The following is a 23,799-nucleotide window of genomic DNA, read 5'->3' as shown; positions in this document are numbered from 1 at the left end:
AAGCCGGACAATTCTCTAATTTATCATATGGAGAGTCTGGAAATTCTAAATATCCTTCAGAACTTATCATATTTATGTGGTAAATTTTTACTTAAACTAAATGCAAGTTTATTCATTAATAAATACAATGTTTCAAAGCACAAAAGACAAATTTCAATCAATCTCTACTTCGGTGAAAGATATAGAAAAATATGTCAAAGATGTTAAATTGAACAAAGATAAATATGGAAATTTTTGGGTAAAACCAGTTATGGAAAATAACATGAGCCCCTCTATTTCATTTAAAGGAAGAGCTCTAACTATACCTGGAAAGACATCCATTAAAGTAAATCTAACAAAAGTTTCTCCTCTACTCCTGGCAATTTATTCAAAGCTTGAAAAAGTGATTGACCACGATACTTTGAAAAAGAATGATAAGACCATCAACAATACTCGTGGAGAAATTTGTATTTACTTTAATAATCCAAGGGGTGTAGATCTAAGTAAAATGAATGATGTTAATATTTCTGGTGAAATGTCATTTCGTTCTATGATAGTTAGAGATTATTTAAAGATAACTTTTGATATTAAAAATGTAGAGATTGAATCCGTTAATGAAAGAAAGTATATTGGTATAGATGGAAAGGTTTTTTCTGCTAATTAAATATGAGTCATTACAGCAGTGAAGATTTTACTATTTCATTGAACTCGGACGATAGTGATGATAGTATTTCATTGAACTCGGACGATGGCGATGATAGTATTTCATTGAACACAGATGATAGTTATGATACTAATAGTTTGTGCTCAAATGATAGTTATGAGAGTAGCTTTATTGATGACTCTGAGTATGATTCTGAGTATTCATGTGATAGTTATGACTTAGATGATTCTGAGTGAAAAAGTGTTTTAGTTTAAGCACAGCGATATATATAAAACGGAGCTGTAAAGCTCAAAAGTGTTTTATTTTAAGCACAGTGATATATTTAAAACACCACGTTTTCTCACGCTATAAATATGGTTTATTGTGATACTTGCGAGAAGGAAGTAAAATATTATAAACAACATATTCTCACCGCAAAACATACATACAACATTCTTAACAAACTTTCCCCTCTTCCACCTAAAACAAAACATTGTAAGGTCTGTAAAACAACCATCCTCAAGAAGGGGTTTAAAGCCCATCTTAAAACTAACAAACACTTGTCAAAATTGTTTACTATTAAAAATACTGATGGTGCTTTCAAAAGACATATCAGGATTCGAATCTTTAACTTCAAACCTCCCGAACCAAAGTCTATAGTTGATGCTGTAGAAATAGTCAAACCTGCTGTTCAAACATTGATTGAAAAAACACTAAAAGAAATGAAACCACTTAAATTTTATATGGGGGTAAAATTAGAAATGACAAAGGATAAAGGAGTTATAGATACACCATACATGAGAACTGAGTCACACTTTATATCTTCATATCAAGATTTTAAAACATCAGGAGTCTATGATGAACTTATTAAACAAGAGCAAGATGTGGATAATTCAATCGTAGGAAGTGGATTCAATATAGGAAAAATTATTTACATAGACATTCATATTCTTAAATCAGATCCTCTAAAACAGCAGTCGGGAATCTATGGCTCGCGAGCCATATATGGCTCTTCCGGTGACGGCATATGGCTCCCAGACAATTTTGAGTTGAAAAAAAAAAAAAAAAATCAGTTTGGAACTGATTTTAAAATACTTGTGATATTTCTTAATAATACTGTGTCATTTTAAAGTAAACAGAAATTAGTTTTGAAGATAAATTTCATGGGTCACGGGTCACCCGTGGGTCGGGTCGGGAACCAATGGCTCGCGAGCATGTCCGCGTCATTGTAAAGGTGAAGAAATCAATTTTATCAGATAGCCAACTAGTTTATCCGCTTCAACCCTTGTAACGGAAAAGATGGCGAAAAGAAAAAAAGACGATGATTACCGTACATTCCAGGCTGCGTGGACAGAGGAATTTGCATTTGGTGAGAGAGCAGGATCTGCGGTATGTCTAATATGCAATGATAAAATTGCATCGATGAAACGGTCACATATAAAGCGGCACTTTGATACGCACCATGCTTCATTTGCATCGAAATATCCAGCGGGGGACAGCAGGAAAAGGGCATGCGAGGAGCTACAGCGGAGAGTGCAGACGAGTCAGCAGCAACTACGTGTGTGGACCAAGCAAGGTGACGGGAATTCCGCTAGCTTTGCGGGTGCTTTGGCAATAGTAAGGAATGGAAAGCCATTCACAGATGGCGAGTATGCCAAAACATTCATGCTTGATGTGGCCAATGAACTGTTTGATGACTTCCCAAATAAAGACAAGATAATCAAACGAATAAAAGACATGCCCCTGTCAGCAAGAACTGTGCACGATCGTAGCATCATGATGGCAAATCAAGTCGAGGAAACACAAATTAAGGACATAAACGCCGGGACATACTTTTCTCTCGCGTTAGATGAGTCAACAGACGTTAGCCATCTATCTCAGTGCAGTATAATTGCCAGATATGCTGCAGGTGACACACTGCGTGAGGAAAGCTTGGCTGTTTTGCCAATGAAAGGAACAAGAGGAGAGGATTTATTCACGTCTTTCATGGAGTTTGCTAAAGAAAAAAAACTACCGATGGATAAACTTATTTCTGTCTGTACTGATGGTGCACCCTGTATGTTGGGGAAGAACAAAGGATTTGTAGCGCTTCTCCGTGAACATGAAAAGAGAGCCATCCTAAGTTTTCATTGCATCCTGCACCAGGAGGCGCTTTGCGCTCAGACGTGTGGCCAGGAGCTTGGTGAGGTGATGTCGCTGGTCATTCGAGTGGTCAACTTTATTGTTGCCCGAGCTTTAAATGATCGCCAGTTTAAAGCTCTGTTAGAAGAAGTTGGGAATCATTATCCCGGTCTGCTTTTACACAGCAACGTGCGTTGGTTGTCAAGGGGGAAGGTGCTCAGCCGTTTTGCAGCTTGCCTGAGTGAAATCCGGACTTTTCTTGAAATGAAAGGCGTCAAGCATCCTGAGCTAGACAACACTGACTGGCTCCTGCAGTTTCACTATCTCGTGGACATAACTGGCCATCTGAACCAGCTCAATGTGAAAATGCAAGGTATTGGAAATACAATCTCATCCCTTCAACAAGCAGTGTTTGCATTTGAAAACAAGCTGGAAGTCTTTCTCAGGGACATTGAAACAGGTCGTCTTCTGCACTTTGAAAGACTGCAACAATTTAGAGATGCATGCTTAGCAAGTGACTCCACTCAACATCTGGATCTCCAGCAGCTAGCTGGCTTTACGTCCAATCTCCTGCAGTCATTCAAAGCACGTTTTGGAGAATTTCGTGCGCGCACTGGTCTTTTCAAGTTCATCACTCATCCACATGAGTGTGCAGTGGACAAAATCGACCTGACATGCATCCCCGGGGTCTCTATTGGAGACTTTGAGCTGGAAGTTGCTGACCTGAAGGCATCAGACATGTGGATGAGTAAGTTCAAGTCACTTAATGGAGAGTTGGAAAGTCTTGCGCGACAGCGAGCAGAGCTGGCGAGGGAACACAAGTGGACAGAAATGAAAAATCTTCAACCTGAAGACCAGCTGATTCTTAAAACTTGGAACGAGCTTCCTGTGACATACCACACAATGCAGCGTGTGAGTATTGCCGTATTGACCATGTTTGGCTCTACATATGCATGTGAGCAGTCATTCTCGCATATGAGGAACATTAAGACCAACCTACGCTCACGTTTAACTGATGGAAGCCTCAACGCCTGCATGAAGCTCAACCTCACCACGTATGAACCAGACTACAAGGCCATCAGCAAAACCATGCAGCACCAGAAGTCGCATTAAAAGTAAGACATATTTAATTTATTATACGTTAAAAATACTATATGGCTCTCAATGAAATATACTTAGAAATATTTGGCTTTTATGGCTCTCCCAGTCAAAAAGGTTCCTGACCCCTGCTCTAAAAGCTTCTTCTTACATTGATTTACCCAGTGTTATCAAAAATAGAAAAGCAGTTATCAATATCAAAAATAAAGACAATAAATGTTTTCTCTGGTCTATTTTAGCACACTTACATCCTCCACATTTTCATGATGAAAGAGTATCTCATTATAAAAAATATGAGAATACATTAAATACGAAAGATCTAAAGTTTCCGATGACTTTAAATGATATTCCTAAATTTGAAAAGCTGAATAATTTATCAGTTAATGTTTATGGTCTAACAGAAACAAACAACATTCAGGTTTTAAAGCTTTCTGACAATTGTAAACAAACTCATATTAATCTTCTATATTTTAATTCAGAGGAAAATTCACATTATACATACATCAAAGATATTACAAAATTAATAAAACCACAAGTATGTAAAAGAACAAATAAAATATATATTTGTATGCGTTGTCTTAACTTCTTCCATACACAAGAAAGATTAGATAAACATTCAAATTATTGTGGTGAACATAAATCAACGGTAATCAACATGCCTAAAAAAGGCTCAAAGATCACATTCAAAGATGAAAAGAAAACAATAAAACATTCATTTGTTATATATTGTTGCGGATATGGCATTTGGCCTCAATATCCGCTTGTAAATACTCCCCTATTTCCCCAATACTCCCCAACTATCCCCAATCCCCCATTCCCTAGTCCCATTGCCTGTAAATAACACTCTGTAGAACCGACCTTCCCCTTTTTCCCCATTAAATGTCATGCCCAGGTCCACCGCATCACACGTAGACAACTTTCGGACATCTTGCTAGTTATTCTTAGTCTATGTCAGTTAAGGACTCGTTTCCATTAATTCTGACTCTTCGTTGCACCAGAATGTGATTATATGGCACCAGTAGTGAGTTTAGGACCTTCCCTTACCTCCTCCCATCTTCTTCCCCAAACAACAACAACAACAACAACTACAGCAACAACAACAACTACAGCTACAACAACAACTACAACAACGGCGCGCGGGGGGAGTGTGCGTCCTCACACCGGCTCGGTTAGCCGCCATGACCATGCGCTCCACGGGGTTACCACGAAGGGGCTCCCTGTCAGCCCCTCGTCAAGGGTGGAGCCGGTAACCCCCCCGCACGCACCCAATGAGAAGCAACGAGCCGATTCCATCTGGGGCGGAGCTAACGAGCCGAGGGCGTGTCACTCCCCGCCGGATATACGCGGCCACGTACCGGACGTGACGTCAGATGCGCCCCGAGCTTGAGAAGACAAGAGAGCCACCTCCGAGCGCTGAGAGACCTCCTGCATCTTTTGGGCCGCGCTATCCTGTCCCTGAGCACAAGGTGCACAAGGTGCACAAGGTGCACAAGGTGCACCTTGTGCTGGCCATCGAATACCCGCTTTCCTTGCCATCAATCCCCGTGTGAGTCAGTTTTTGTCCTGTTTATCTGTCGTCTGTCGGGGCTATTATAAGACCGTAATTAAGTGCCTATCTTACTATGCTGTACCTCTCATCCCTGTAATCAAACCTTCCGCCATAATATAACCTCCTCCGGGGGTCTTGAGAACCGTATCCCTGGTGTCGTGTCCTTTGAATCCCAGCAGTTGTGTCATTTTCCTTCATTGATTTAGCATAGCGCGATTTGGTCAACGTCGGGTGGAATCGGGTGAGTTGGGGAAGAATCGGGGCAACTGTTAGGTCGCGGCAATACCACCGCTCGGTAAATAACATCTAAGCCGCGTCCGTAACAATTGGTGTCGAGGAGTGGAATTCGGACCCGGGACTAAATTTATTAGGCCCAAATTTGTAGTAGAATCGATTCGGAGCGCGTTTCCCGCGCGAAATTATAACGGCGAAATTTGATTTTGTTATACGAAAATAAAAACCCGAATTTTGAAAGTCGCGCTATGGCAGACCAAGACAGCTGGGGTCCGGTAGTGGAGAGTGAGGCAGGGTCGGTCCAGGACCAAATTGAGGGACGCGAGGAGAGCGAAGCAGTGAGGGTAGCAGGTTCGCAAAGTAGCGCCGTCACGCACAAAGTAGCGGGCGCGCAAAATGGCGCCTCGCAGATGGCCACGGCGTCCACGCCCGCGACCGTGGCAGCGCCCCTGGTGGATTTGAACCTTTTTTTTATACAAATGAAGGCCCTTATGGCCCAGAATAGTGAGCGAATGAGGGCTGATAGTGAGCGGTTGGGGAACCGGATGGATGCTCAGGGTGAGCGATTGGAGGGCCAAATGGGGGTAATGAGGGATGAAGCGAGGGCTCAGAGTGAGCAATTGGGGGTAATGGGAAACCAAATGGGGGTAATGAGGGACGAAGCGAGGGGTACTGGTGAGGGATTAGACAATAATTTTAAGGGATTAGACGAGAAATTTGGGAAATTGGACAATAGATTAGGGGAAATACAGGAGGGGTTAACGGGGGTAGAAAACAGAATGGCCGCTCAAGAGAATCAAATGGAAGGGATGCAAAAGGGGTTAGAGGGGGTAGAAAATAGAATGGCTGCCCAGGAGAATCAGATAGAGGGAGTGAAAAATGGGTTAGAGGGGTTAGAAAACAGTATGGAAGGCAAATTGAGGGACATGAGGGACCAAGCGGAAAGGGAAGTTAACCAAATGGGGCAGCAGATAGAGGGGGTCAGAATGGGGGTAGAAACTAAACTGGATGCTCACAGGGAGGAAATGGAGCAGATGAGGGTGGCATCTGGGCAGGAGATGCAAGTGATGGGAGAGGAGATCAGAAGAGGTGTGAGTGAGGAGGTCGGAGGAGTGCGCGAGGAGGTGAGGCACTGTAAGGAGCGCATGGAGAAGGAGGTGAGAAAGGGGACTGTAAAGTTACAAGGGGGCATAGAGGACCTGACGCAGGAGGTGGAGCAGCTGACGGTGGGACAGACGGAGTTAGTGGAGCAGGTTCAAAGGAACACTGCGGTATTAGGAGGTTTAAAAACGACACAGAAAGAACTAAAAGATGACTTGGTAGCGACGAAGAGGGAATGTCAGATGGTACGTGAGGGACTGACAACGAGGCTGGACGAGGTGATAGAGGTAATGGAGACGAAGGACCGGCAGGTGAGGACGCACATGGAAACGGTCAAGGTAGCCTTAGAGGACGAGCTTGAGGAGACGTACCGGGGAATGAAGGAGGTGAAGCAGAAATTAGAAGAAGTGGAAGAAGGGGTGAGCGAAATTAAGAAGCGACGGAGAGAGGATAAGAAAGAGATAAAGGAGGAAGTAAAAGAATTGGTCCAAAGTCTGTGTTTGGATCGTGATGATGTGCTCATTAACCGGATGAGGGATTCGCAGGTGATGGAGGAGAAGCGAAGAGGAAGAGGACCCGGTGTAAGTGGTGACCAATATGGTCGTGCGTATGATGCGCCAGGGGATTTAAGAAGCTTGGGGGTCGAGATGGACCCGGGTGTTCGTGAGAGGCCGTTGGTGAAGTGTGCGACAGGTCTGGTGTGCGAAAGAGGAGGTGTGCGAGAAAGTCCGACTCTGGGGTGTGTGAGGAAAAAGTGCGTGCCAAGGAGTGAGGGTGCTGGCGAGAGTGAGTCGGTCGTAGCGCGTGTGCGAGGGGGCACATGGAAGCGCGGTGTGGTAAGTGTTACAGAGGGTGTGACGGGAGAGTGTGCGCGAGAAAGGTGTGTGACGGACAGGTGCATGGGGAAAGAGTGCGCTGTCAAAGGCAAGGAAGAATGCACGCCTGTGGTGAGTGTTACAGAGGGTGTAATGGGAGAGTGTGCGCGAGAAAGGTGTGTGAAAGGACAGGTGCATGAGGAAAGAGTGCGCTGTCAAGAGTAAGGGTGAGTGCGCTGTCAAGAATGGAGGTGAGTAGTGAGAGTGACAAGGAGAGTGAGGTGGTTGTGACAGGTGAGCGAGGATGTACACCTGGGATGGAAGGATGCACACCTGGAATGGTAGAGCGTGAGTGGGAATGCACGCTGGAGTTGGTGGTGAGGCACGTGGTTGGGTGTGCGAATGAGAGCACACCTGTGATTGTCACAGAGGAGGGGGCGCGAAGAGGTGTATTGGTGAGGTGTGCGAGCAATGAATGTGTGCCGAGGTGTTCGGTGGTCAGGTGTGTGACCAAGGCTGTGAGTGGAATGAGGGTACCTGGGTGTGTGAGGAAAGGTACGAGGAGCATGGGCACGGCTGGATGTGTGAGCAAGGAACGGGCTGCGGGGTGTAAGCGTCCAGGTGAAGCATCGACGTTAGACGGGGTAGAGTTTAGAACGACTTATAGCCGAATCGGGCCCTCGGTGCGTGCTGGGCCTCGCTTTGAACGGCCGCGTCCGTGCTCCACTAGGCGGAGCGGGCAGCCCGATAGAAAGGGTCGTCATGGCGACCACTTTTTGTTGAGGCAGTCCGGCAGGTCGAGATCGGGACATGGGATGGCTCCACGCCGAGGTGGTGCGTGGGATCTCGGCCCGGGTAAGCCCCCGTCCCTGCACCGAGTGCCGGACGCATCCAGCCGCTGGCACAGAACAACCCGCATTCATGGCTTGGCTTTACGAAGCCGGGCTTTGGACAGGAATTGGCGCACCGAGAGGTATTAGTGAGTAGACTGGGTGATGAGGTTAGTGTTTTGGACCCAAAATTAGAGAAAAACAAAATTTGATGATTGGCAAGGGATTGGCAGTAGTGATTGGCAGATGATGGGCAGTGATTGGCCAAATTTTTGATTTGTTGAAATTTGATGTGCAAAATTGGTAGTGAGCGATGGGCCCGGTGGGTAAGGGGGGCATCCCTGCCACCCTTCCCATGTGGGGGCAAAGGAGCAATAGATTATGGGGTGTATGGCAGTGAAAACTAGCCCGGGTGGGTTAGGTTATATTGATAGGGCCCTAGAAGATGACATTAGGTGACGTTAAGATTAGTTAGTGACTGATACCTGTAGTGGGGACGCAGGTAGATTAGTGTGGATGATAATGACGTGGGAGCGCAATAGTTTAAAGGGACGACTGGGAAGCGCAAGTTTCAGAAGGGAGTAGTTAGCTGAGATGATGCCGTGTGTGTGAGAATGGAACAGGTGTGATTGCACAGGTGTGCAACTGGACAGGTGTGTGGAGCAGTGTATGAGTAGTGAGTGTGTGGATCAGCGCGAATGCGCTTGGGGAGAGAAGGGTGCAGGTGGCACCAGGTGTGAGAGCACAGGTGTGCAAGTACAGGTGTGTGGAGAGAGTTGGAGTAAGTGGTACGGAGTGGTGTGCATGGTGCGAAGGTGTGGATGGGGGAAGAGTGGACCCCTTTCACGAGTACCCGGGGCGGGTAGTGTAAGTGTTAGGTAGAGGGTATAGGTAAATTGTGGTTGGAAATTGGCATTTGTGGTGCGGTTGCAGAATGGTATTTGGATGGGTGCATTAGTGTCGTGGAAATGGCTGGGCGTGTAGCCTGTTAGTGTGTGTAGTTGGTTGGGCACTCCACCACTGTGAGGATGTCGGCCAGGTGAGGCCGCAGGTGGGCTCTGGGAGCCGGTAGTTGTGAGTGGGTGCCTGAGGATCCCGGGTGTGGATCGGGCAGCCCAGTGCCAGAGAGGGCACCGAGTGGGGAGAGCGCCAGAGGGCCTTCCCCAGGTAGATAGGTTAGGGTAAGGAGCAGGTAAGCTCGGAGGCAACTGCAGTGGTGGAGGTGTGCAGGTGGGTAGACCCACTGGGAGAGGTACACGCCACAGCCCAGAAATTGTGCGAGGGCACCGGGAGATGAATCGGGGGAGTGAGACCCCAAATTGAAAAGCACCACAGTTTGGCCAATGGGAATTGGTTTTTTAGAACCCATAGTGTAAGAGGGCCAATGGTTTGGCCGGAGAAAGACCCCGGGTAGTGTAAAGTTGTTAAAGTCATTTAGGAGATAGTTAGGATTGATGAACCTGTCGCACCATACGCAGCCACTTGCCTGTGGTGATGATGATGACTCCACACCTGTGTTTTCTTTGTTCTGTTGCAGGAAGTAAGGACTACTGTTGGATTTGTGAGACGCATCACGACGTGGATGAGACATTGGGGTGATTCCATCTCTCCCTCCCTAGGAGGGACTGATGATGAATTGGTGATAGCAAATTATGATGTTGAGTTGGAGATGGCAAATTTTGATGAAAGTTGAAAATGGCAAATTTGATTGGTTCGGAGGGAGAGAAGACGAATTTGGTTTATGGGAGGAACGGGGAAGACAGTAGGGATGTTTGTTGATTTGTAAAATAGATGTTTATGGGTAGTGTTGTGTTTTGTGGATACAGTAAGGGGTAAGGGAGGGGCCATGTAGGTTACCTGGTGGGGGGGGGGGGGGGGGCGTACGATAGGAACGTACCTGTCTCACCTGGTTCCCATGTGCCCCCAGTGTGCATCACCTTGTATCGCGTGCACTTTTGCGCCCTTACCACCTTACTCACTTGTCTTCTTCTTTTGTCTCCCACCTCCGAGGATCTGGCTTTGGGGCAGAGAGAGAGGAGAGAGAGGTGCTGGCTCCGCAGTTGTGGGCCTGCACTTTCGCTGCTTGCTGCTTGGATCGATACACCATATGGACCGCAATGTTTGTGGCCACCCACAATGGACCGCAGTTCTTTTGCGGCCAAGCACCACCCATGGATGGACCTATGGGTCAACGTGGCACCTATGCCATACAAGGTGAACCACTAACAGTTGGCCCCCTGACGGTCACAATAGAGAAATGGATGCGGTTGGCGCCTTTCTTTATTTTTGAAAGAAGTAAGAAGGCCAAGTGCACCACACGAAGGCAAGACCAGCGGCAGAACATCGGCCGGCTGCGACACCACACAATGATTTATAGACACTTTATTGGTGCACCGGATGGTGCTGACTGTGTGATGGGGTGGTGCTTTTGATGCTTGGAAGGGGTGCTCTGCACATTATTAAAGGCCGTAGGCCACAGAGCACTCGTGGGTTGGTGTATCGATGCTGGCATGCGTGCTCTCTCTATGCATAACATCTGCATGTGTTCCTCCAGAAACAGGTCCTGGATCGTAGTGTAAATAGCAGCGTAGTCGTGTAAATAATGCTCCCTACCGGCTGTATGTTTAGTTTGCGAATTCTTTCCGGATTCGGTTATCCTGTGGGTGTGTTTCTGTGAGGAGAAGGGTGCAACGTCGCAGGGGGACATATTTACTCATTTGTGAATATCTGTAAAACTGTCGCACTCAGGGTAGAGTTAATAGTAGAGGGAACTACATCTGAGTGCCACACTAAAATAGGTAAAAATTTATCGGGTCGGGACGCCCCGAGGGTAGAGAAGGGTGCAATGTTGCGGATATGGCATTTGGCCTCAATATCCGCTTGTAAATACTCCCCTATTTCCCCAATACTCCCCAACTATCCCCAATCCCCCATTCCCTAGTCCCATTGCCTGTAAATAACACTCTGTAGAACCGACCTTCCCCTTTTTCCCCATTAAATGTCGTGCCCAGGTCCACCGCATCACACGTAGACAACTTTCGGACATCTTGCTAGTTATTCTTAGTCTATGTCAGTTAAGGACTCGTTTCCATTAATTCTGACTCTTCGTTGCACCAGAATGTGATTATATGGCACCAGTAGTGAGTTTAGGACCTTCCCTTACCTCCTCCCATCTTCTTCCCCAAACAACAACAACAACAACTACAGCAACAACAACAACTACAGCTACAACAACAACTACAACAACGGCGCGCGGGGGGAGTGTGCGTCCTCACACCGGCTCGGTTAGCCGCCATGACCATGCGCTCCACGGGGTTACCACGAAGGGGCTCCCTGTCAGCCCCTCGTCAAGGGTGGAGCCGGTAACCCCCCCGCACGCACCCAATGAGAAGCAACGAGCCGATTCCATCTGGGGCGGAGCTAACGAGCCGAGGGCGTGTCACTCCCCGCCGGATATACGCGGCCACGTACCGGACGTGACGTCAGATGCGCCCCGAGCTTGAGAAGACAAGAGAGCCACCTCCGAGCGCTGAGAGACCTCCTGCATCTTTTGGGCTGCGCTATCCTGTCCCTGAGCACAAGGTGCACAAGGTGCACCTTGTGCTGGCCATCGAATACCCGCTTTCCTTGCCATCAATCCCCGTGTGAGTCAGTTTTTGTCCTGTTTATCTGTCGTCTGTCGGGGCTATTATAAGACCGTAATTAAGTGCCTATCTTACTATGCTGTACCTCTCATCCCTGTAATCAAACCTTCCGCCATAATATAACCTCCTCCGGGGGTCTTGAGAACCGTATCCCTGGTGTCGTGTCCTTTGAATCCCAGCAGTTGTGTCATTTTCCTTCATTGATTTAGCATAGCGCGATTTGGTCAACGTCGGGTGGAATCGGGTGAGTTGGGGAAGAATCGGGGCAACTGTTAGGTCGCGGCAATACCACCGCTCGGTAAATAACATCTAAGCCGCGTCCGTAACAATATGCTGATTTTGAAAGTATTTTAGAAAAAATTGATACTGCTTCTCCAGATCCAAAAGAATCATACACAAATAAATGTCAAAAACATACTCCTTGTGGTTTTTGTTATTATATCAAATCATCCGTTGGTGATAAATATAACAAGTTAGAGATGTATAGAGGCTCAAATACCCCAGAGGAGTTTGTGAAACGACTAGAAAAAGACTGTGTTTGATTAACCAAGATAATGAGAGAAACCAATAAACCAATGTCCTTAACAAGGAAAGAAAAAAGAGAATTTATAAAAAACAATGTCTGTCATATTTGTGAGGAGAAAATTGGTAAAGGTCTAAAGGTTAGAGACCATTGTCATCTCACTGGTAAATATAGAGGTCCGGCTCATCAAAGTTGTAATATTAATTATCAACTCCCCTCTTTCATTCCTGTCTTTCTTCATAACAACGCTCATTATGATACACATCTATTTATCAAGGAACTCTCAAAGACTTCTGGAAGTATCTCAGAAATTCCAAACACGGTTCAGAAATACATTTCATTCACAAAAACAATTCACACATCTCCTATTACTCATATCAGATTTCTTGATACATTTAAATTCATGGCAAGTCCATTGGCTAACTTGGTTCAAAATCTAAAAGAGTTTCCATGTCTTTCAGAGTATTTTTTAGATAAAGATTTTCTAACACAAAAGGGAATTTACCCCTATGACTATATGGACTCATTTGAGAGATTCAATGAAACACAACTTCCTTTAAAAGAAAATTTATATAACAAATTAAATAATAGTCATATATCTGATAAAGATTATGTACATGCACAAAATGTTTGGAAAAAATATAACATTAAGAATCTTGGTGAGTATCACGATTTGTACCTCAAAACTGATGTGCTTTTGTTGGCTGATGTGTTTGAGACTTTCAGAACAATCTGTCATTCTGGATATGGATTGGATCCTGCTCACTATTACACTGCTCCTGGATTGGCTTGGAGCGCGATGTTAAAAATGACAAAACAAGCTTTGGATTTGATAACCGATGTTGATATGCTTTTGATGATTGAAAAGGCAAAGAGAGGAGGAATTTCACAAGTCTGTTCAAAGAGATATGCTAAAGCAAATAACAAGTACATTCCAAATTATGATCCATCGGTAGAGAGCTCCTACTTGATGTATTATGATGCGAACAACCTGTATGGCTGGGCAATGTCTCAGGCTCTTCCTTATGGAAAACTTAGATGGGTAAAGGAAAAAGATTACAAAAAGGTTTTACAAGATGTATGTATCTCAACACAAAAAGAATTGGATGATTCAAAGGTTGGTTATTATTTTGAGGTCGATTTGAAATATCCAGAGGAACTTCATAACCTACACAAAGATCTCCCATTTGCTTGTGAAAAGGAAAGTCCAAAGAAGGAGTGGTTAAGTGATTATCAACAATCATTTAATATAGGTGAATCAACAGAAAAATTACTTACTACATTATATAACAAGAAAAATTATGTTCTACACCAAAGAAATTTGCGACAATATTTATCAAAAGGTCTAAGAATAGAGAAGATCCATAGGGTTCTAAAGTTCAATCAAAGTCATTGGTTAAAGGGGTACATTGATTTTAATACACAAAGAAGAACAGAGTCAAAAACAGATTTTGAGAAAGACTTTTATAAATTGATGAATAATGCGGTCTTTGGTAAGACCATGGAAAATGTGAGGAAAAGACAAAATATCAGACTATCAACATCTTGGAAACAAGCATCAAAATTAATTAATAGACCGAGTTTTACTAGAGCTGAGGTCTTTACTGAGAACTTTTGTGCGATCCATTTGATTAAAGAGAGTATTGAAATGAACAAACCTATTTATATTGGAACATCAATTCTTGATTTATCAAAGTCATTAATGTATGATTACTTTTATAATAACTTGAGGAAGAAATATCAAAATGATGTTAATCTACTTTATATGGATACAGATAGTTTAATTTTGCAAATTAATACTGATGATGTTTATTCAGACATGAAAAAGGACATTAATATCTATGACACTAGTAATTACAGTCCAGAGAGTGAGTTGTTCTCTTCTAAAAATAAAAAGGTGATTGGAAAGTTTAAGGATGAATTAGGAGGAAATGTCATGAGTGAATTTGTGGGATTGAGGTCTAAGGCTTATGCTTATAAATACATTGTGAATAACGTTGAAAAGACTGATAAGAAGTTAAAAGGTGTAAAGAAAAATGTTATTAAAGAAACAATAAACTTTAATGATTATTATAACTGTTTAACAACAAAGAAAGAAGAGTTTCGAAAGATTAATGGAATAAGAAGTTATAAACATAAATTATATTCAGAAGAGATGAATAAGAAAGCATTGGGGGCTTTTGATGATAAGAGGTTTATTTTAGAAAATGGAATTGATAGTCTCCCTTATGGTTATATAAGTATATAAGTGATAAGTTAAAAAGGGGGGTTAGGGATTTTAACAGGCTACCGCCGCCTTTTTTACTATTATATAAATGATAGAACCAAGTACCAACCAGACTAAAGAGTGGAGGTGTAATCAACCTTGGTATATAAATGGTAAACATAACGAATGTGAAAAATATCAAATAGGTATAATTGAAAAGACAACTGGTAAAACAATTTACAAAACAAATAAGAGAATTAATTTAAATACCGGTGAATTGGGTAAAAAAGATGGAAATATTTTTGAGTGGACGGAAAACTTTGATGGTTGTCAGGAAAATATATACTTTAATTTAAAAATGGTATGTGGCACTGGAGGCGCTCAAACAAGAACATTGAGGGAGGTTTACCATTTTATCTTAGCTCAGTTAAAATATCTTAATAAAGAACCAAACTCAAACATATTTTTTGTTAATATATTAGATGGTGAAGAGAGTGGCAAGAGAATTAAATTATTTCCCACGCATAAACAAATATTTGTAGGGTCGTTGTTTGAGTGGGCCAAAGATGATTCACCAGATGATATTAAGAGTAAACGGTTAAAAGGTCCATAAGGTCAGAAGGATCACAGGTTCACACAGAAGGACCATTGTTTAAGTGGTCTAATGAATAAGGATAACATGTCAAAAGGTGAGAAGGTTCGTAAAGAACAGGGTGAGAGAAATAGAGGTGTTTTGGGGCAATGAGGGAGGGGAAAAATTAACATGTAAGTCAATGGGAAAATGAGAGTGTCCCAGAAGCAACATATATACACTACTCACATGTTTTTTATTTTAAGTCCAAAAATAGGTCAAACTCAATTTGGACCAAAATCTGACTTACTAGGTTTTTCCAGATCAGGGGAGAATGTAGTCCAATATCAGATTTTAGATGCGTTCAGCAATTCCTTTTTTCCTGTTTTGGATTTGTAATAGCTATACAACTTTTGAGATGATATCAACTCTACATACAAATGTTCATTTCGTCAAATGAAAGACCAAATATTGCATTGGGGTCATCAGAAGGAAACCAAATGAGCAAAGAGCAAAGATAGTCATCAGGGGGAACGTGGGTAGGATTCGGTTTCAGCTGCTACTCCTATACCCCCAAACAACTATTATGTGTATGAAAGTGATTTAATGGTCAATTTATAGATGTTTCCTGGATGTGTACAAAAAGAAGAGTGCTCAAGCTTGTTTCCATGCACCACTCAATCCAGGCTGAAAACCGTGCTGACCCCGTTAGTGCATTTCCATGTAACTTGGCCATCCTAGTTTGGGCAGTAAAGTGAGAAGGCCCTCATTTTATCATGACCCTATGCCAAAGTGTGTGGACGCACAGTAGGATGAAGGCTGGACAATCAGATTATGAATGGTATTACATTTTGTGTCAAACCGAGAGGAAAAGCAGCATTATTTGACCTGAAATAGTCCTAATTTTCATTGATGTCTTTTAAAAGCACCGGGTACAAGCGAGAAGAGAAGAGAGGTTGTAGAAGATTAAGAAGACGAGATACGAGTTTATCGCTAGGGGATGATACACATTCAAGGTCTGAAATCACTCAAAGACTTTGCACTCTCTCGGGACTAGCAGCTCACCGAAGACCAATGAACTTGTCTAGTGAGCGCAGAGGGGTTTTCCATCCTGTCAGTATTTTCTCAAGCACTGATGAGAAAGAACAGTCGAAATTCATCATAAACGTCCTCCGGATGGAAATGTGAGCTTTTTTGCTCTGCTCGATTAGACAATCACCCAGGCTACAGGAAATCCCGGGTTGGGGCAGCACAATTTTCAACCTGAGCCACGTGGTGTATGGACACAAGGTGAATTATGTAGTAAAACCTCAACAGGCACTCAGACTCAAGATGTGCATCAAATCTAATGGTTTTATAACCAATAGTTTGTGTAATGGCAGGATGATGTGTATGTGTAATTTGCCAGCTAATTCAAGATCCCACAAAGGAGCACCCAGGATTTGACCTACAGAGACACCAATGGAGTTATCTTCGTCGACTGCAAACTCCACATGCAAGGACTGCCCATCATATGTATAAGTGCAAGCAAACTGAGAGCCCAGTGTGTACATGCGGCCAGCAAGTTCAGACAGTCCCACATGTAGTACTTGAGTGTGCAGAGGAGATTCAGTGGGTCATTTGCAGAACTATACAGGACCTCAGTTATAATTGTCTATAAGATCATACGAAAGAAGGAGAATGGCAGGAAAGATCCTTTGAGTCGTCTGACCTGCATTTGTATCAAGATCCTGTCAGATGTGAGATTGTGAGATCCTGCAGGAAAGATCCTGTCAGATGGAATTGGAGCCGATTACAAACCACCATCCGAGAGCTCATCCTGCAGTGTTGTACATAAATGTACAGGGGCATGTTACGCCAACTGTTACATCTACAAGGCCTTGACTTGTGGTAGATGGAGATACTGGTGTACCTCAAAATGAGTCGGTTATAGTGTGCCAGTACATTGCCATTGCCATACATATTACACCAAAATGCTAATGTGACCTCTACCCACCTTCCCTCAGTCCAAACCCTTCCAGGCAAGGAATAATAATAATAATAATAATTCATTTATTTTGTATAGCGCTTTTCATGAAGCCCAAAGGCGCTTTGACAGAGTGCAAAACATAATGCATAACAAAACATGAAAACAACAATTGCAAAAAGACAAGAATCAATAGGGAAATATTTAAAGCAAAAGGAGGGAGAAGGAGAAGTGATAGTCAGGGGTTAAATGCTGTGGGTTGAATGTTGAATGCAGTGCTGAACAGGTGGGTCTTGAGTGATGTTTTGAATGTGGTGAGTGAGGAGGAGTCTCTGATGGTGTGAGGTAGTGAGTTCCAGAGGGTGGGAGCAGCGATGGAGAAGGCCCTGTCCCCCCAGGATCTGAATTTGGTCCGGATGGGGGGGGGGGGGGGGGGGTCAGGAGGTTGGTACCAGCAGAGCGGAGATTGTGGGTGGGAGTGTGTCTGGAGAGGAGGTCAGCCAGGTAGGATGGGGCCAGGTTATGGAGGGCTTTGTAGGTCAAGAGGAGGATTTTGTACTGGATTCTCTGGGAGATGGGGAGCCAGTGAAGCTTGTAAAGGACGGGGGTGATGTGGTCACGGGTCCGGGAATGGGTGAGTAGACGGGCAGCGGAGTTCTGAATGTATTGGAGTTTATTGGTGATTGTTGAGGGTGAACCATAGAGGAGGCTATTGCAGTAGTCCAGATGGGAGGTGATGAAGGCGTGGATGAGGGTTTCTGCAGCCGTGGAGGAGAGGGATGAGCGGAGACGGGCGATGTTTTTCAGGTGAAAGAAGGCTGTCTTTGTGATCTGTTTAGTGTATTTGTCGAAGGAGAGGGTTTGGTCAAAGATGACGCCAAGATTCCGGATGAGAGGGGAGGTGGATACTGGGATACCGTCGATGTTGAGGGCAAAGTTATGGGTGGATTTTGTGAGCGTTTTTGGGCCAATGATGATTATTTCAGATTTATCACAGTTAAGTTTGAGGAAGTTGATTTGAAGCCAGGATTTTATTTCAGAGATGCAGTTTGTCAGGATAGAGTGGGTGTCGGTGGAGACAGACTTGGTGGAGATGAAAAGCTGGATGTCATCGGCGAAGCAGTGGAATTGGAGACCATGACGGTGGATCAAGTGACCGAGGGGGGACAGGTAAAGGATGAAGAGGAGGGGGCCAAGAACTGAACCTTGGGGGACACCTTGGGGGAGGGGAGCAGTGGGGGATTTGCAGTTATTGATGGAGATGAACTGGCGTCTGTCAGAGAGGTATGATTTAATCCAAGAGAGGGCAGTGCCGGTGACGTTAAAGGTGGATTCAAGTCGGGTGAGGAGGATGGTGTGATCGATGGTGTCAAAGGCAGCGCTGAGGTCGAGGAGGACGAGAATGTTGAGGTTGCCAGCGTCAGAGGAGAGGAGAAGGTCGTTGGTGATTTTGAGGAGAGCAGTTTCAGTACTGTGGTTGGAGCGGAATCCGGATTGGAATGTTTCATACAGGTTATTGGCAGAGAGGTGATGTTTGAGTTGAGTGGCTACAGCGCGTTCCAAAACTTTCGACAGAAAGGGTAGGTTGGAGATGGGTCTGAAGTTGTTTAGGGTGTCAGGGTTTAGACCAGGTTTTTTTAGAATGGGGGTAACAGCAGCAATTTTGAGGGATGGTGGGACAATGCCTGTAGACAGGGAGGAGTTTATTGTTGCAATGATAAGTGGAGAGAGAGCAGGAAGGGAGGCCTTGACAAAGCTGGAGGGGATGGGGTCAAGAGTGCAGGTGGCAGTTTTCATTCCTATGAGGAGTTCAGAGAGGTCAGTAGGGGAGACCAGGGAGAATTGAGACAGGGGAAGGCAGGATAAGGGGGGGCAGGTGGTTGGAGGGGGAGCGGGTGCGGCGGTGGTCAAGCTGTTGTAGATGTTGTCAATTTTGCGTTGGAAGAAAGAAAGGAAGGAGATGCAGTTGTCTACTGTGAATGACTGGGTGGTATGAGGCCCTGGTGGGTGGTGGTGGAATAGACCTGATAAATGTGTATGAGGCCCTTATGAGCCGGCAGCCATCTGCAATGTGGCCAAAAACTATCCCATGGTGTCTTTTGTAAATGTACCTCCACCACTTTTACAAGGTAATATGTGTGTGGACCTAAAGGGATTTTGCACAATAAAAAAAGAAGAAAAAGAAGACAATCATGGCCTGCAGATCATGATAGTTTTTTTTGTTTTTTTTTAAGAAGACGTTTATTGAGTATTCAAAACCCAGAGAAGATGTACAGCATTCACAAAACACCTCCTCGTTTCAAAATACGGACACCGCTGTAATCGTGCAATGGACGACAATGTCGTAGCCTAAATAACCAGGAATGAACTCTCAAGATTTGAAGCCAAATGTAAACTGCGAGGTTAACTCAATCACATATCGGGCGAAGTGTTAAAGACCAAGAGAACAGGAAACATACAATCATATATGATAAACAGCATGGGGTTGCACCAAAGTCACTCACATCATGATATTCACAACCAAGAACGCTTTTACAAGCACAGCAGCAAATGGAGATGGATTTTGCATCCCATATAATAAGCGTAGGGAGCGTTTCACAGATTAGGCACCAACATGAAAATGTTTTCTTGAATGATTTGCACTTCAAAAACTCATTTTTCACGCATCGACCACGACTTGGCGTAATCATCCGATAAATGCATTTTCGCCCTTTCCGTTGTTGTGCGGGACTGTCATCCCTATCCTAAGGTTTGTTGTTGCTCTTGTTTGTTGTTGATTAAATATTCGATTGCACAAATAACGACAATGAAGCAAAAGCCACGTACAGAAGGGCTGCCCGATTACGAGTAGCCTTGCATCGCCGGGTGAAGGCCCAGTTGTGCTTTTGGCGAGCAGGGTCGAGGAGAGCCAATTTAGCTGGTTTGTAATGTAATCGAGCAAAGACAAAAACTAAAATTACCCGCAAAAAAGACAAACTGTGCTTTTTCTTTGTTTTTCCTCCTTCATGAAGAAGAAAAGTGGATTGCGCAGAAATAAAAAGTTACTGCAAAAATAATCCATTCCGCTTTGCGAGTCAAAAGGTTTGGTCAATGTGATCCAAGGTTATGCTTCCCTTGGGGTAAGAGAATGCTCACTCTGAAGTACGATGGCATGGGCAAGGAAGAAGTTTGTACACCTTGTCCAGGTAAAGCAAACACAATAAAGTGAGCGCAATTCCGTATGGGGCTGGCAGGGAAGTCTAGAGTTAGGCGCACTCGTCTGTGAGCCGTCTAACCTGGGTTCAAATATTGACACAGCTTAAACTACCGTCCTGGTGTTTCGCATGTAGAGGCATCAGTGTACATGCCATTGCTCAGTTAGACGTTAAGCCGAGTGTCCCGTCTGCCAGCACTCGTCGTTGGTGGATGTTAAAGATGCCACGGCATCCTCTGTGAAGAGTCCGGCTAGTTAACACCGGCACCCGGAAGGAATCCAAATTTCTTTCTCTAACCTACAGGGGGCACTGCGTCAGCGGATCCCCTCGGACACAGCAATGAAGCAAACCCGCAGCCACCTGCTGCATTACGAAACAACAACAATGACTGATTTTGCATCAGCACTCTGAGCAAAGTGAAAACGATTACGTTGTTGGTGAAATGTCGCGACATTCACCCATTTCCGCAATGACTGAATGCTGAGGAAGGCGAGGCCATTTGCATCTAGAATCAAGAAAGATGACAACCGTACATTTTAAGCAGTATGTTATTGCCCTAACATTTGGCCAAACTGAAGGCCACCGGTTTATAATCAGCGAATTTGATCAAACATCAATCGAGCATTTAAGTACAACAGAGGAAGCCATTGCAGACTCGTGAAGGCGTCAACGGAACTAGTAGGCCCAATAGACCTGGGTTCCAAGCAGACATAACATCACAGTTTGCAGGTTATCAGAATTTCCAAAAAAAACATTACCTATTCGGCATCCCACCACCAAACGAAGATCAACTACAAAGTGCAACCGAGTTAGCTTACGTTAATCAACTAAGAACAATATCAATACCAATAGACTTATTAAAACTACATCGACAATCAAAAGGTAACGGGGAGCAAAACGATTGGTGGTTTGCCCATCAGCGAGGCGCACAGGATGAGCACCGTCGATTCACCGTACACGGCGAGTGGAAAAATCACTGCACAGTGCGGATGTCACAGTAAGACTTGGGAGCCTGTGCTAATGAGACTACGTCTTTGCTCGTCGGTCCAGAGAAGCAACAGTGTGGGCTGAGAGTTCAAAGTGAAAGTCACAAGTGCTGCAGTGGCAAGGCCCATGGCAAGAAACAAAACTTGCGGAAAAGTTATATCTCCTTGTGCGGTTAGTGATTGAGCAAGTCTTGTTTCCGAGAGAATTTATATTTCATGCTTCAGATGTGGAAGTCTCTTTGAGCGAGATGGCTAAGAAATCCAACGTCGAGCGGCAGCAATAGTGAATGTATTCCATCGCTACCAGAGTCCGATGCTGCCATCCCGGCGATGCTAACGTCCGTCCGGCTCCCTGACCCTGGGATGATTCTCATCTCGCAGGGAAAGGACGAGCTTGCAAATGATCAGCGACAAAACCTTGTCCAGAGGGTCCATCACACCACGTTGTAACCACTTGGGGATTGTGGTCCGTGCATGAGCGAATCCCAGCTTGTGGAGGATGTAGTCCACCCCCACGGGGTCAATCCTCTGGCCCGTCCATGAGATAAGCCTGCAGGATTGAACAAACGTTTGTACGACCATTACAAATGTGTCAGTTTAATACGCGACTTCAATCCTTCCGAACTGACATTTCTGAAATGCTGTGCCGATCACAGACGCAAATCAGAAACTAGTGGTGAACACCGCCTTATGCTTTCCTGTGACAACTTAGGGAGGAAACGAGACTCCATTATCACCAGGCCGCTTGCTGCAAGCGAGGCCATAAATGATGCCTTGAACAGGCGGCAGATGACCACGAGGCGATAGTCAGGTTCACTATGTCAACAAATATAATTTCGTTCAAAATTTTGGGAGATTAGCAAACCTGTTCCCCCTCTTTTGGAATCATCAGAGCATGGAGAATCCGAAAATCAATGTTGGCATTTGCACAGATACAGATTTTGGATTTTCAAAATGGCCGCCATAAAATACATCTTTTGCGCTATCTCGGCTTCCAGTCAACCTAGAAACTTAATTAAATGTGCTAATCCTATGTTTTCTGGGTCAAGGAATCCAATAAAGGCCTCAAAATAGTGCTCAGGATTATAGAAAAGCAACAAACAAAGGTGATTGAAAACCATTGTCTTTATATTTGTGATATAACTGTATTACATAATACATGATATTGCAAGCCCTTTGAAGTTATAGGTATGGGTTTATAAAGCAAGAAAGCAGCCTTGTTAGTATCAGATTGAACTATAAGTCCTATACACAGGATCTACTAGGTCTATACCGTTCAGGAATATGCTTTTACAGATCTTCATCATTGTCCTGAGTGTCATTTTCACAAAGGTGTCTACGCAAATGCCAACATTAATTTTTGGATTCTCATGCTCTGAATATTCCAAAAATGTATAGTTTTGCTAATCTCCAAAATTTTTGAACGAAAAAACATAGTGAACCTGACTACGATGGCGATTCGTGACCAACCTGGCGGCTTCCCAAGCAGCTATTTACGAGGCTCAAACATACTTACTACCCATGAGCGTCCAAAATCTGCCAGCCAGTGTGTCTACGGTTTCGCAAGAATGTCGCAAATGCAATACGCTCCAATTATTGCAAAATGCCTCCGATTTCCCAGCTAAATGAAAGCTGAAGTGAAAAAGCAAAACGCTCTGTCCAACAGAAAGTACTTTTACAACTGCAGTGCACGTAATGTCTATTCCTACTTCTTTTTAATCCCGAACCGAGAGCGCGAGGCAAGATAATCAAAACATATAACACTTAACGAAACGCCATTTAGTTTTTTTTTATAACCAGTGATGCTTTTGGCAAACGTACAACACAGAAGGCAATTCAGCAAACATTCGCGTACTAATGCCAATTACTTCAAAAGTGAATCAAAACACGATCCTCACTGACAAAGACGTTTATTATATTTCGTATGGAGTGCCGGGAAGTCCCAAGAATAATGCAAGAAAAGCTGACCTGAGGGTGGGCTCCATCTGCCAGGTATTACAGACGAACTCCCTCAAGTCCTTGCCCAACCTGCTTGCTTGCTCGGGCATCGTGCCTGCTTGCTCGGGCATCGTGCCACCAGCTTCTCGTACGCGCGTGGGGCTTCTCTGGGCCCCACGGGACAACGAACCACGGTGTGAGAAGAGAGCTGTTTGAAATAAAAACAATGCGCATGCAGCGTTTCAACTTTATCACAAGATCTTGGCAAAACTGCTACTCCCATAGAGAATCATGGAACACAACAGCTACGATATTGACAGAGTTTGGTCTCAAGAAGCAAAATAGACTACAGGTCTACAACTGCACATCAAGGTTGAGAGAAGTAAATGGGAAAGAGATGC

At 44.3% G+C, this 23,799-nt stretch overlaps 1 protein-coding gene across 1 annotated transcript in view; it reads right to left on the bottom strand.

The window, feature by feature from the left end:
* Positions 1 to 19,475: 19,475 nt before the first annotated feature.
* The window catches only part of BLTP1 (bridge-like lipid transfer protein family member 1), a 282,755-nt gene continuing 278,431 nt past the window's right edge, over positions 19,476 to 23,799 (bottom strand). The window contains exons 75-76 of the mRNA XM_078766129.1: positions 23,429 to 23,606; positions 19,476 to 22,010 (exon numbers count right to left, since the gene is read on the bottom strand). Coding sequence (XP_078622255.1) covers positions 21,794 to 22,010; positions 23,429 to 23,606 — 395 coding nt within the window. The 3' untranslated portion in view covers positions 19,476 to 21,793. The remainder of the gene's footprint in view (positions 22,011 to 23,428; positions 23,607 to 23,799) is intronic.

Source organism: Myxine glutinosa, chromosome 12 (assembly GCF_964187855.1).
Source record: "Myxine glutinosa chromosome 12, kmMyxGlut1.1, whole genome shotgun sequence".
In the NCBI taxonomy this organism is placed as follows: Eukaryota; Metazoa; Chordata; class Myxini; order Myxiniformes; family Myxinidae; genus Myxine; species Myxine glutinosa.
The sequence above is the reverse complement of the archived record's forward strand: the minus strand, read 5'-3'. Positions and strand labels throughout refer to the sequence as shown.